Raw genomic sequence first — 12,855 nt, forward strand, 5'->3', positions numbered from 1 at the left:
GGTTTTAAGTGTTTGAAAGAGTGTGACTAGCCCTTGGAGGAGCCCTCTCCCTCTGCTGTGTTTTTGTGGGAGTCACTGCTCTGGGCGTGTCTGCTGACTGGATGGAAGCAAGCCCAAAGGAGGGGCTTACAGAGAAAAGGCAAGCTTTACACTAATGTTTACACCAACGGATAGGGACGCGGGTGGTGCTGTGGGTTAAACCAGAGCCTAGGACTTGCCGATCAGAAGGTCGGTGGTTCAAATCCCCACAACGGGGTGCACTCCCGTTGCTCGGTCCCTGCTCCTGCCAACCTAGCAGTTCGAAAGCACGTCAAAGTGCAAGTAGATAAATAGGTACCGCTCCGGCGGGAAGGTAAACACCATTTCCATGTGCTGCTCTCGTTCACCAGAAGTGGCTTAGTCATGCTGGCCACATGACCCGGAAGCTGTACACCAGCTGTACTCTCAGCTGTAAAGTGAGATGAGTGCCGCAATCCCAGAGTCGGTCACGACTGGACCCAATGGTCAGGGGTCCCTTTATTTTTACCTTACACCAATGGACAGTTCTAGTTGAGGAAGCCGAATTTACAGAACCGAGGAAGAGAGGAAGCTGCCTTCTAAAGTCAAACCACTGATTCATCTGGCTCAATATTGTCCGTACACTACAATCCACATTGCTGTCCCAATCGATGTTGGCAAAGGCAGTAGCTCTCCAGGCAGGGTTCTGTCTCAGATCTGTCTGGAGACGTTGGGGATTGTACCCGGGGTTACCTTTTGCATGCAATGAAAGCATGCATTCTCTCCATAAGTTACAAGGTGTAGTGCCTGGCATTAGTGGAAAAATTTGCACAAAAACTTCAGAGTGCTGGGAGGGCAACAAAAATAAAGTTATTGGTGACTGGTTTCATTTTACTACATACTCAAATGAACATCATGTAACCTCTCCTCCACATTGTTAGCCTTTGGAATTCTTAGTACCCCGCCCCCAGTCAATCTCTGGTTAAGTTGTGTGTTGTTAAAAGCCTTCCTTGTCCTTGGCTTTTGTATTCCATCATTGTGTGATTCCTGTAAAAACCTGCAGGCATCCCTGCAAATACGAAAAGCAGTTTAATCTCATGCTTATTGGACCTGCTGTAACCTAGGCTAACAGATTGCTCTCAGCAGAATGCTGGGTTTAGCTGGTTCATATCTGTTTTTTATTGGCACGTATATCTCAATATGCTTGTATATTGCTTTCCTGTTGTATATGTTTCCAAAAATAAAATAAAAAATATACAAAACCCAGTCAGCCTGGGAGTTATCCTGGATCTTTGCATAAAGAGCACATGAATAATACAATACTGTAATAGGCTTATTGCAGCAGCAGCTTTCATAGACAACAGCTCACCTCATCAGATACATGTAGTCTTAGTCTATATAAAGTGCTACAAGATTCTTTATTGGTTTTGCTGCCCAGGTTCATTTTCTTCTATCTTTCCTGAATCTTCCAACATTCAGCTTCATTGGATGTCCATGAATGTGGTGAGAGCGGGAGAAAAGCTTCTCTCTCCACTTTCTCCACGCCACGCAAGATTTTATAAACGTCGATCATGCCGCCTCTTGCTTGCCTTCTCTCTAAATTAAAAAGTCCGAAATGCTGCAACCTTTCTTCATAGAGAAGTCGCCCACCCGCTTGGTCATTTTGATTGCCCTTTTCCACCACATCCTTTTCAAATGAACACTCAGCAATTCGGCTTCCTCGACTAGAACCGTCCATTGGGGCAAACGCAGCGCGGCTCCAAAGGGGGTACTTTGGGCACCTTGTTTGTTTTCCTCCCCAAAACCAAAACCAAAACTGGGATTCTTCTGGCAGAAATATGGAAACAGTCGCGCTCTGGAGGGCCCTTCCGGAAACGTGGCTCGAAGCAGAGAGGAGAGAAGGGCCAGAGCCATCCACGTGGCTTCCTTTCCCACTCCTCCCTTCCCCCCCCTCCGTCTCTTCCTCCTTCTTTCTTCCTCCCTCTTAGCACAGCTATCTGTCGGCGGCCCTGCTTGGCTACGGAACATTTCTTCCCCGGGTGGAGGTTTCCCAGTCCGGCTCCGATTCCAGGGGGACCGGCCTGGCCATTTCCGCTTCCGGGAGCCGAGGCGCAGGGAAGGTGGGAGGGAAGGAGGGAAGCGAAAGCCGGTCCGGCGTCCGCGAAGGGCACCTGCGGCGGCCCGTAGCCGTCTGCGCTCCCTCTCCCGCTGCCATCCTCCGTCGCCGCCAAGACCGGCGCTTGGCGAGCCTTCCAGGGAGCCGCTGCCGCACCGAGAGGCCTCCAGTCCAGCTTCCCGGGCACTTCGCAGAGGCCTTCCGGGGAGCCCGGCTAAGGGAATTGGCACCCCGGGGCCTTCGTCTGCCCCGCTCCCCGGGTTTGGGTTTGGGCTCCCGCGGGCGGCCGCCGCCTGAGGCAGGGGCTGCGGGCTCCAGCCTCGCCTGGAACTGCTGTGCGTGCGGACCCAGGCAGAGCCCCTCAGCCAGGGTCCCTTTTGAGCAGGAGGGAGCATCGCGGGGGGTCGGCTGAGCCTGCCCCAACCCCCAGTGAGCATGGGGTCTGGGGCTCTCAAAGGTAGGCGCTTGGGGGTGACACAGCTGGCCTGAACAGTGTGCGGTGGTGGCGGGGAACGGCAGGACGACGAGAAGCCCCGGTGCCCCCCTTGACCCCACGGGGGTCGGCCCGCATGCACCTCCCCACTGCGGAGCCACGGAGGCGGAGGAGGCGGAGGAGGAAGATCCCGGCTTGGCCCTGGCGCCGGCTGGGGAGGTTGGCGGCTGGCGTTGGCGGTCCCGGGAGGAGCAGGCAGCCATGGAGAGCCTGGCGGGCTACGTCTACAAGGCAGCCAGCGAGGGGCGGGTGCTGACCTTGGCAGCCCTGCTCCTGAACCGCTCGGAGAGCGACATCCGCTACTTGCTGGGCTACGTCACCCACCAGGGTGGGCAGCGGTCAACACCTCTCATCATCGCAGCCCGCAATGGACACGCCAAAGTTGTGCGCTTGCTCCTGGAGCACTACCGTGTGCAGACCCAGCAGACTGGCACGGTCCGTTTTGATGGGTATGTACGTACACGTGTAGCACGTGGTCACAGAGGAGGCCTTGGGCTTCTTTCTAACAGGAGAAGATGGGATGGTCCTGTGGATTGATAAATTCAGCCTGGCTGTTGTGGTGCTTCCTTTCACTCAATGGAATATAGTAGGTTACATCATGCCTTCATTTGATTGGCATATGCTGTTTCTATAAATGATCTTCCAAGAATCATAAAAGTGGAAGGAGCCGAAAGCTGCCTGCTGTGAGGCAAGACCTTCCCCTGGATCAATTTACGTAACCCTACCTGTGCTGGACTGTAAATAAAGAACAGGCACAATGCAGAAAGGTACCTGTATAGACCAACACTTTTGAGATGACTTTACCAACTAATTCCAGATGATGCTTCAGGAGAAGGTGCACACAGATATGTACTCTCCTGCCAGTCTCTAGCCAGAGCCTGGTCCTTTCTAATTTTTGCCATCGTATTGCAGTTGTGAGAACTAGGAACTCTTCCTTTCTCTCCTACATGCGGCAGTGGTTTGTAGAAAACAGTGTGGGGCACAGTGAAAAATGGGTGGCATGAGTTATCTAGCCTACTGGAAAAGATGCAGCTCATGGAATTGTTCAAAGTCCTGTTTACATTGCTTGGATACATTGACCCCCTTCATGTGTTACTTACACGAGGGACGCTTCACCTGTTAAGAGACAGAGGGATCCCACCACTGTCCTGTTATCAGAAGGTGACTTAACACATAGAGCCTCCATGTGAGTAATGCTTGGAGGGAGCTATTGACAAAGAGCCAAGGTAAAATCAGGAATATATTTAAAAAGTGGTTCAAAGGCCTCACATGAAAGATTTCAGATACATTTCAGCTCCATATGTCTTCAAAGGCATGACAGTAATGCCAATTGGGGTCTTAAGATGTATATTAGAATTCTTACTTTTGGAAGTAGTTCTTATTCTTCCCTAAGGCTATTGAGCCAAAGGGCAAGCACAGAGCATTTAAACATGTAAGGATCAACATTTCCCATATGCCTATCTACCTGGTAATGGGGTGCTTTAGCTTTTGCCAAAGGCACTTGATAATTTCTTTCTGTGACATCGCTGAGGAGGTTGCTGGGAGTTGTGGGACACGCCATCAGAGAGGGGAGCAGAGGCTGTACCAAACTTGTCTCTGCAACCACACCTCCTAGCTGTCCGTTGCTCCTGTTGAAATGGACTAGGTATTATGATTGTGTTTCAGTTTCTGGTGAAGTTGACAGGATAGTAATCCGAGCATACCTCTAAAACTATACAGAAATGTTTTCTTTTGGAGATAATTAAACAGCTGAGAATATTTCTTTTGAAGACAGAAAGCAACTCTGGGGGTTGTCATATGGGACTACTCATCATCAGATTTGGGATGGGGGAGAAGGACAGCTACTTTCTGCAGCCTACTTATTCTGCTGCCATTCCAGTTATATGAATTAGACTTTTGTGGATAAGTCCCTCCTAACTGAGTTTTGCTGGAGTACCTCATTTGATTATCAGAGATTACACTACAGTGTAAGCCTCCTGAGATTCTTTGTTAGTCACTTGTTGATCTTAGATAGTTTAAAGAGGCTAGGCCACTGTGGAGTCACTAGGGAGAACTCCAGAATCTCCCTTTTGAAAACATCTGACAGTGCTTGACACTGACATGCAACGTAGGAGATGGTAAACAAATGGGTGGTGAAAAATATCCCTGTCCCTGCCTGCATAGGAGTCAAAGCAACAGCAACAACAAACATCCAAAGAAGCCATAGCTGTTGTAAAAATCCTCTTGTTTCCCAGCCTCAGAATTATTTTGCGAGTTCTGCAGTAAGACTTCCTTCTTTCCTTTGAACTGCCTTTAAAACCAATTGCTTCTTTGTTGTCCCAGCATGTTCTGACAAGAACCTCCCTCTAAATATAAAAGCTGTAATTGATTTAAACACATTTGTCTGAAAAGTCTTTTGGCCTGGGGTTCTTTATTCAGGCGTGGTGAGATGCAACTGACAGGTTAAAACAGTTTGAAAAATTGCTTAATGCTTTCTCCTGGGGTAGGCAGTGCAGTCCCAAGGCCAAAAGATGTTATCACTTTTCTATTTCTGCAGCTGAATGTTTGGTAACTCTCTTTGCCTTCTCTTTACTAATATCTGGAATCACATTTGTCCAAATGTCATGAGGGTTATCCCACAGAATTTGGATACCTGTGACAAACTTTTACTACTAGGTGTATCCAATACGGCAAACACTTGGTGTTCTCTTTAGTATGGCTGCTGAATGCAAATACCACCTCATTAAGTGGTTGTTTTTGTTGTTGTTGTTTTTTAAACTATATTCATTATTTTGGTCTGAGTCCTCCCTGTAGCTGTTAGAAAGCTTGAGGATTGGTTGCCATCAACTGCAGGGTTGAGATGAATCCTGCCTCAGTTACAGATTGGATTCTATACATGTTTTGGAAAATCATGCCCCCTTTGCTAGAAGTTATGCTCTCCTCCAGATTAGAAATTTCATTACGTGTACTTGTCCAACTCTTCTGCCCACATCAGCCACCCATTGTGAACCTAGCCCTTGCATTCCCTATCATTCTGAAATTCTTCCGCTCACTGACTCTAGACTGTTTTATAGGATATTATTTTGAAGATTTTTTTTTTAATTGCACCAATTTTAACATCCGGTCTCTTTCTTTCCATAGTTATGTCATCGATGGCGCCACGGCCCTGTGGTGTGCAGCTGGGGCTGGCCACTTTGAAGTCGTCAAGCTCTTGGTGAGCCACGGAGCCAACGTCAACCACACAACCGTGACCAACTCTACTCCGCTTCGCGCTGCATGCTTTGACGGCCGGCTTGACATTGTGAAGTACCTCGTGGAGAACAATGCCAACATCAGCATCGCCAACAAGTATGACAACACTTGCCTTATGATCGCTGCTTACAAGGGCCATGTGGATGTGGTGCGCTACCTTTTAGAGCAGCATGCGGACCCCAATGCCAAAGCACACTGTGGCGCGACAGCATTGCACTTTGCAGCGGAGGCTGGTCACCTGGAGATCGTCCGCGAGTTGGTGAAGTGGAAATCTGCCATGATGGTGAACGGCCACGGAATGACACCTCTGAAAGTGGCTGCCGAGAGCTGCAAGGCCGACGTTGTTGAGCTGCTGCTGGCGCACGCCGACTGCAACCGCAAGAGCCGGATAGAAGCTCTGGAGCTCCTGGGTGCCTCGTTTGCCAACGACCGAGAAAACTACGATATAATGAAGACCTATCACTATTTGTATTTAGCCATGCTGGAGCGGTACAGAGATAGCGAGAACATTATAGAGAAGGAGGTCCTGCCTCAGATAGAAGCCTACGGCAGCCGGACAGAGTGCCGGACTCCTCAAGAGCTGGAATCCATTCGGCAGGACCGGGATGCTCTTCACATGGAGGGCCTCATTGTCCGAGAACGAATTCTGGGCTCCGACAACATCGATGTCTCACACCCCATCATTTACCGCGGTGCTGTTTACGCAGATAACATGCAGTTTGAGCAGTGCATCAAGCTCTGGCTTCACGCCTTGCGTTTGCGGCAGAAAGGCAATAGGAATACCCACAAGGACCTCCTCCGGTTTGCTCAAGTCTTCTCTCAGATGATACACTTGAACGAGCCGGTGAAAGCCAAGGACATTGAGAGCGTCTTGAGGTGCAGCGTCTTGGAGATAGAGCAAGGGATGGCCCGGGTCAAAAGCTCTCAGGATGCTGAGCTCCACACAGCCATGGACAACTACGAATGCAACATCTTCACCTTCCTGTATTTGGTGTGCATCTCCACCAAGACGCAGTGCAGGGACGAGGAGCAGTCACGGATCAACAAGCAGATTTACAACTTGATCCACCTGGATCCCAGGACGCGAGACGGCTCTGGCTTGCTGCACCACGCCGTCAACTCTGGCACGCCGGTGGACGACTTCCACACCAACGACGTCTGCAGCTTTCCCAACGCACTGGTCACCAAGCTCCTCTTGGACTGCGGCGCTGACGTCAATGCTGTGGACAACGAAGGGAACACACCGCTGCACGTTATAGTCCAGTACAACAGGCCCATTAGTGACTTCTTGACCTTGCATTCCATCATCATCAGCTTGGTGGAGGCCGGCGCTCATACGGACATGACAAACAAGCAGAAGAAGACCCCTCTCGACAAAAGTACCACCGGCGTGTCGGAAATACTCCTGAAGACTCAGATGAAGCTGAGTCTGAAGTGCCTGGCTGCCCGAGCTGTGCGGGTTTATCACATCAGCTACCACAACCAGATCCCCAAGACACTAGAAGAATTTGTTGAATTCCACTAGCCACGCCAACGGGGTGGTGCTCCTTCCCTTCCCAGAAAGGTCAAACTCTTGTCAATAAAATACTGGGCAGAGCTTTAGAAATCCCTTCTCCTCTCCTTTCTTTTTGGTAGCAGACACACACCAACCAGCCCCCTCGTAAACTGGCTAACATAGCTTTGATTTGCAAAAACCTGTCTTCCGACGGCAGAGCGAACAGGTTTCTTTTTTCTCTCTTAATGAACTGGGGCAGGGTGGAGAGTCAAACTCTAAAATGAGAATGAGTGTAAAATATTTTGATACTACGATGCACACGGGTTTTACCATTGACAGCCAAGAATGCTTTAAGCAGCTACCTGCAAAGAGGTTTTGCGTTTAATTAATTGAGCCAGCATGTTACCTATGCAGCAGTTTGGAAAGTCTTCTTGCGGGAGGGAAGAGGAGGAAGGGAAGAGAAAATGGAGAAGGATCTTATTGCTGGGATTTTATTAAAACATGCAAAGCAATCCAGGGAAATTTACTTCTCACCAGCCTGTTTTTAATGCCTTTCAGTTCCTACCAGAGTCGTCACTAACATTTAGTTTTAATTTCTGCTTGCAATGAGATGAAAATAACTGATTGTTTGGCTACAGAAAAAGGGAAATGCAGGTTGAAATTCAGATGTGTGAATGTGCTTGCCTATCAGTACTTAAAATTACTAGTATTTATTTGGTTGTTGTTGAGGGGGGCAAAACAGGCATACCTCCTCAAATTCATTCTCATTTTTGCTGCTTTAAGATAAGTAGCATGCAGAAATAGCTTGCATTATTTGAGTATTGTTTTATGCGTGGTTCCCTGTCCCCGCTTCCCTCTGGTAAGATAAAACGTAAAGTGGTTAAGGCTGGATCTTAATCCCACACCTGAAATGATAACTGCTGCATTTCCTGAAATCTTCCAAGTAGCTGGCAAACAGGTTTTGTTTAAAAAAAATGAGCTTTTTTAAAATTAAAAACAAAAACAAAAAATGTTAGAAACCTGGCAGGGAAGGATCAGGGAAGAATAATTGTGTTGGCAGGACCCTGCCCTGAGAATCAGTTTCTGTCTTTTCAGCCCTCTTCATTATGGAACTCTTCAGAAAAATAGATTCCACACCCACCTGCACACGTCCAAATCATCCTCTCTTAAGGCCATCTTTTAAATCACTCACAGTACCTTGATTGTATGAAGAATGTTTGACCTGTGAAAAGCATCTCTCCTTGGCAGAAAACTTCAGCAACCCAATGCCATTTTTTTGACAGGTTACTGAAAACACTTCCCACGATTTTAAATTCTACTTTCTAACTGTCAGCTGGGAAAAGAATGTTCTGCAGTCATTTTTTTAAAAAAACGGAACAGAGAGTTCAGATAAAAAGGGGCATTCTGAGCACAGGTATGTGTGTTTGTATTACAAATAAAATCTTGAATGTGAAACTTAACCCTGATGTGTCCTGCTGCAAAGTGATTGGTAGCTGCTCTTGTGGGATGTTGGTAAGGAGCAGACCTCTCGTTTTGAAAAGAAGTGGTTTTATGCCATTGCATTTAAATTTTATTGTAGTTTGATTAATGGACAAGTCGCTCAGCTAAGCTCTGACCTTCTGAGCCTTAAACAAATAAGTTGGCCAAATATTGTGGTGTTTGTGTGGATGATTTCATTCTGAACAGTCTGAAGTCCAGGTCATTCTGCATTTCAGCATGTTGTTGGCCAAATGGCCAAATTATATTAATTCCTCCCTGATGGAGTAGGGGAGAGGATGATTTCAAAGTTGCCAAAGCTTCCTCAGCACTTGTTTCCAAAACTCAAAATGCTGCTTTTCTCCCCTGAGAAGGTAAAAAAGAATGGCAGTGTGGTGGTAATCACCAAAGTGTGAACTCTCAGATTCATGTTGTTGTCTCATTTTAATTTTGGGGTGCAAATAAGAAGCTTAGGGGTCAGTCCAAGCTGCTTCTCTTGATACAGATAATGTTAATGTGGTGAGATGAAATGCCACCAGTTCTCCTGTGAACCTGGTTCTGTGAACTAACACACAAAGGTTCCTTTTCATAAGATGGATGCTGTATCTTGATTGGCAGCCTAGGAGCTGGACTTTGGCCTCTACCAACAAAACAGTAGGCATGAGCTCTGTGAAACCTCCAATTCTGACCAAGTCCCTGGTCTTCCAATACTGCAGGTTTCAATATTTTACCATATCTCTCTCTCTCGTGTGTGTGTTTGTGTGTGTGTGTGTGTAGTATGCATGCAACATAGAAACAGTAAATAATAACATTGCTACAAAATTGCAACATTAAACCACAGAATCATAGAATTGTAGCATTGGAGGGGACCTTGAGGGTCAGCTAGTCCAACCGCCTGCAGCACAGAATAAAAACGAATTCATAAAGAGATAGGCAGCGTCCAACCTTATAGGTCAGGGAAACCCTGGTTAAAATGCTAGGTCTTTACAAGACGTCTGAAGCAGCTGATGGCTGCTGTTTCATGCATGGCAAAGAGAAAGACCTTCCATAATTACAGGGGCAGTAGTGGAAAATGCCCTTCTTTGGGTCACTGCCCTATGATGTTCCACAGAGTGGAATTTCCCCATACAATCTAAGTGACATCACAGGTCTCTACAGGGGCAGGTGATCTTTCAGGTTGGCTAGCCTTGAGCTGTTCAAGGCTTTATTTTTTAACAAATTTTTTTTTAAAAAAAATATCTGCACATCCCCCTTCACAGAGCATAAACATGCCTGCAGAAGTAGGCAGCCTTACAGATGCTGACAGTGTGGATTATTGCAATGCTACATACTCTACCCACCCTTGTAAGTTCAATTGCTAAAAGGCCTGGGGGAGGGAAGGAGGGATATGGGAGCTTTGTATCCTAATCTGGGCAGCATCTGTCTCTTTGGAATACTCTGGAAAACAAACCATGAAGTCAAATGAGCTCAGTGGGGGAAGCAGAAAGCAAAATTGATGGTCTTTGCCAAGCGGGTCTCCTCCAGATGTTGTGGACTGCAACTCTCATTAGTCACATGGTTCCCCCCCAAAACAAACAAACAAACAAACAAACAAAAAGCTCCCAAGGATGACTGGGTGCTTTGATTTGGAATGTCTCGTAGGGGGTGCATTGGGTTTTAAAAGACAGCTGGTGGTTTCGAGGCAGTGAGCTTGTTGCTAAGAAGATTCAAGTGAGGGAGGGAGGGAAGGAAAGCTGGCATGTTGTCACTAGGAGAAAGAGCACGGAAAGGCCGAGAACCCTTTTAGAATTTTGTACCTGAGCTCTGATCTAGCGGCTGTGGAGCAGTAGTTACATAACTGGGAGGGTTGGCTTTCCTGAAGGAAACGTTTGCTGGTGAATTGAACCAGACAGACTTCTAGCGTTCTGGGAGATTCCCAGGGTCAAATGTGTCCTGTCTGCTTCCCTTTCTGTGAGAGCAATTTTGCACTGCCAACACTTCAGTTAAGTGTCCTTGCTCTGACAACTAAAAATAGCTGCAGCTATGTTAATGTCAGGCTGCTCCAAAGCAGCCTTCGCCAACCTGGTGCTCTCCATCTGTTTTGGACTACAATTCCTATCAGCCCCAGACAACAAAGTCACGGTGACAGGCTGGTGGGAGCTGTGGTCCAAAACACCTAATGAATGTCAGTGTGCATTTGGGTTTTCTCCAACCAAGAGGCAAAATTCCTAGTTCCTTAAAAAAAAAAAAGTCTTAGACAAATGACTGCATCTAAAACTTTCACTTTAAAAAGTTTTAATTTTCTTTTTACAAAATCCCACAAACCACAATCTACTGCTACAGCATTTTACATAGGTTACTGCATTCGGTGGAACTGATTTCTCATTTTCAGTCATTAATATTCACAATAGCATAAATAATTTTATTATGCAAAAGAAACAAAAAGGGTCAAATTAAAACATTTCCATCGTACAAAAGTATATACACATATAGTACATATTTTCCATGTGTTGCTTTTGGAAATTGCACAACTTGCGGGGAAACACTTCAAACTGGTTTGCTTTAGTCGACTTCAAAAACAAGAAAGGTAAACATTTTCAGAAAAAGTATATACAGCTGAGGATTGAAGGCTTGCATTAAGGTGCTTACAATTGTCGGTATCTGTGTTCAGTGCATTAAAAGAAGGCAATAAAGATCTCTCTCTTCAACTGCTCCATTTAGAGACTGGGAGAGGCACTGCAGAGTGGCGGATGGTCTGGCTCTGAGCTGGGCATGTATCCTGCACCCACCCCTTTGGAATGAATGGGAGTTTCATGTACAGAATAAGTGCCCAGTGTGTTATATCCTGCTTGGGCTCTTCATAAACATTTGGTGTAGAGTATCGGATAAGAATCTAGTAACTTTTTTCATTCATAGATAAACACACGGTGCCCCTTACTTGCGGCAGTCCCTTTCTTCTGACAAGGGAATAGCTAGAGAACATGTGTCCCCACCTGCAAGTTAACTTCTGTTTCATTCAAGTCACCTAGCCTCTTACATGTTTTATGGATAACATGAATGGATCTCGCTTTTTAAAGCATTAACTGGCTACAGAGTCCTCTGGTCCAGAAAGAACCTCCCGTCCTCAAATGCTTTCAAATGCTGCACTATTTTGTAAAGGCAACTCCATTTGTTTCAAAGGCATGCTGTGTTGATATCTCAACTTCTTGAAGACCACCTGTGCAGAATATATCGGTCTGGTTCATTCTCCCATGGCATCTTGAATAAGCAGTTGCTGTAAAAAGAATATGTGAAGACCCATTACAAGTTTGCTGCTGCTGGTATCCATGCAGATCCAGGTTTCCCCCCCTTTTTTTGGTGGGGTGAAAAGCTTTCCCCAGTGAGATATGCTTGTGCCATGAACGGATAAAAAGGACTGGAGCTCAGAGGCTTTTAAGATCACTGCAGAGCTATTCTGGCATGGTAGTTGTCTGCCTCGTGGAGCCAAGATTTATCATTTTTAAGAAAGCGATGGCCACTGAAGGGTCCCTTGTCCCTGTAAATTTACTCTCCTGGCCGTTGCTGCGTAGCTTCCAGTGTCTTAGGCTGAAGGAAGCAATTAAAACCAGTTTGAAGTCCCTTTTTAGCCAGCTGCATCTTGCCCCTTGCAGGTAACACTGAGCAGTTGGGGTTGCTTTCATGAGAAGAGGTGGAAGGGGTGTTGAGGGATCTCATCATTGCAAAGGAAACTTGGCTCTGAGGAGCCAAGTGAGTCACTTAGGGAGATGGAAGCCTCAGTCCAAGTCCTTGGTGTTCTGGTTCTGGGCTGCGTCTCTCTTGCGGTTAGCACTTTTAAAAAAGCCAAGCTGCAGGAAAAGGAAGATAAAGAAAAACCCACCATTAATTTATATGTCTGGCAGTAATAGCAGTATTGATAGGTCACATGTAGCTGAGGCTCCCTGCCTCATCCAGCTGCATCTCAAACTCAGGACTGGCCTATATTTCTGCTTGACCTGTATTTTGACTGTATCATGTCTCAATTCATTCCCCTGGGTCTGAGAGCTTTTCTTGTAATTCCGTAGCTGCGCC

General features: G+C 46.7%; 3 protein-coding genes across 3 annotated transcripts in view; 1 reads left to right on the forward strand and 2 right to left on the reverse strand.

Moving 5' to 3' along the window:
- Positions 1-862: 862 nt before the first annotated feature.
- On the reverse strand, positions 863-2,743 carry LOC310831934 (uncharacterized protein). The gene is made up of 2 exons (XM_083713272.1): positions 1,367-2,743; positions 863-1,066 (listed from the first exon to the last, which is right to left on the reverse strand). The coding sequence occupies exon 1, from the start codon at positions 2,548-2,550 to the stop codon at positions 1,594-1,596; it is 957 nt and encodes a 318-aa protein (XP_083569398.1). The 5' UTR covers positions 2,551-2,743; the 3' UTR covers positions 863-1,066; positions 1,367-1,593.
- On the forward strand, positions 1,985-8,792 carry FEM1B (fem-1 homolog B). The gene is made up of 2 exons (XM_083713149.1): positions 1,985-3,055; positions 5,727-8,792. The coding sequence occupies exons 1-2, from the start codon at positions 2,808-2,810 to the stop codon at positions 7,360-7,362; spliced, it is 1,884 nt and encodes a 627-aa protein (XP_083569275.1). The 5' UTR covers positions 1,985-2,807; the 3' UTR covers positions 7,363-8,792.
- Positions 8,793-11,065: 2,273 nt separating this feature from the next.
- Positions 11,066-12,855, reverse strand: part of ITGA11 (integrin subunit alpha 11) — a 97,239-nt gene continuing 95,449 nt past the window's right edge. The window contains exon 30 of the mRNA XM_083713072.1: positions 11,066-12,632. Within this exon, the coding sequence (XP_083569198.1) occupies positions 12,561-12,632 (72 nt within the window). The 3' untranslated portion in view covers positions 11,066-12,560. The remainder of the gene's footprint in view (positions 12,633-12,855) is intronic.

The sequence above is a fragment of the Podarcis gaigeae genome (assembly GCF_964106915.1).
Source record: "Podarcis gaigeae genome assembly, chromosome: 14".
In the NCBI taxonomy this organism is placed as follows: domain Eukaryota; kingdom Metazoa; phylum Chordata; class Lepidosauria; order Squamata; family Lacertidae; genus Podarcis; species Podarcis gaigeae.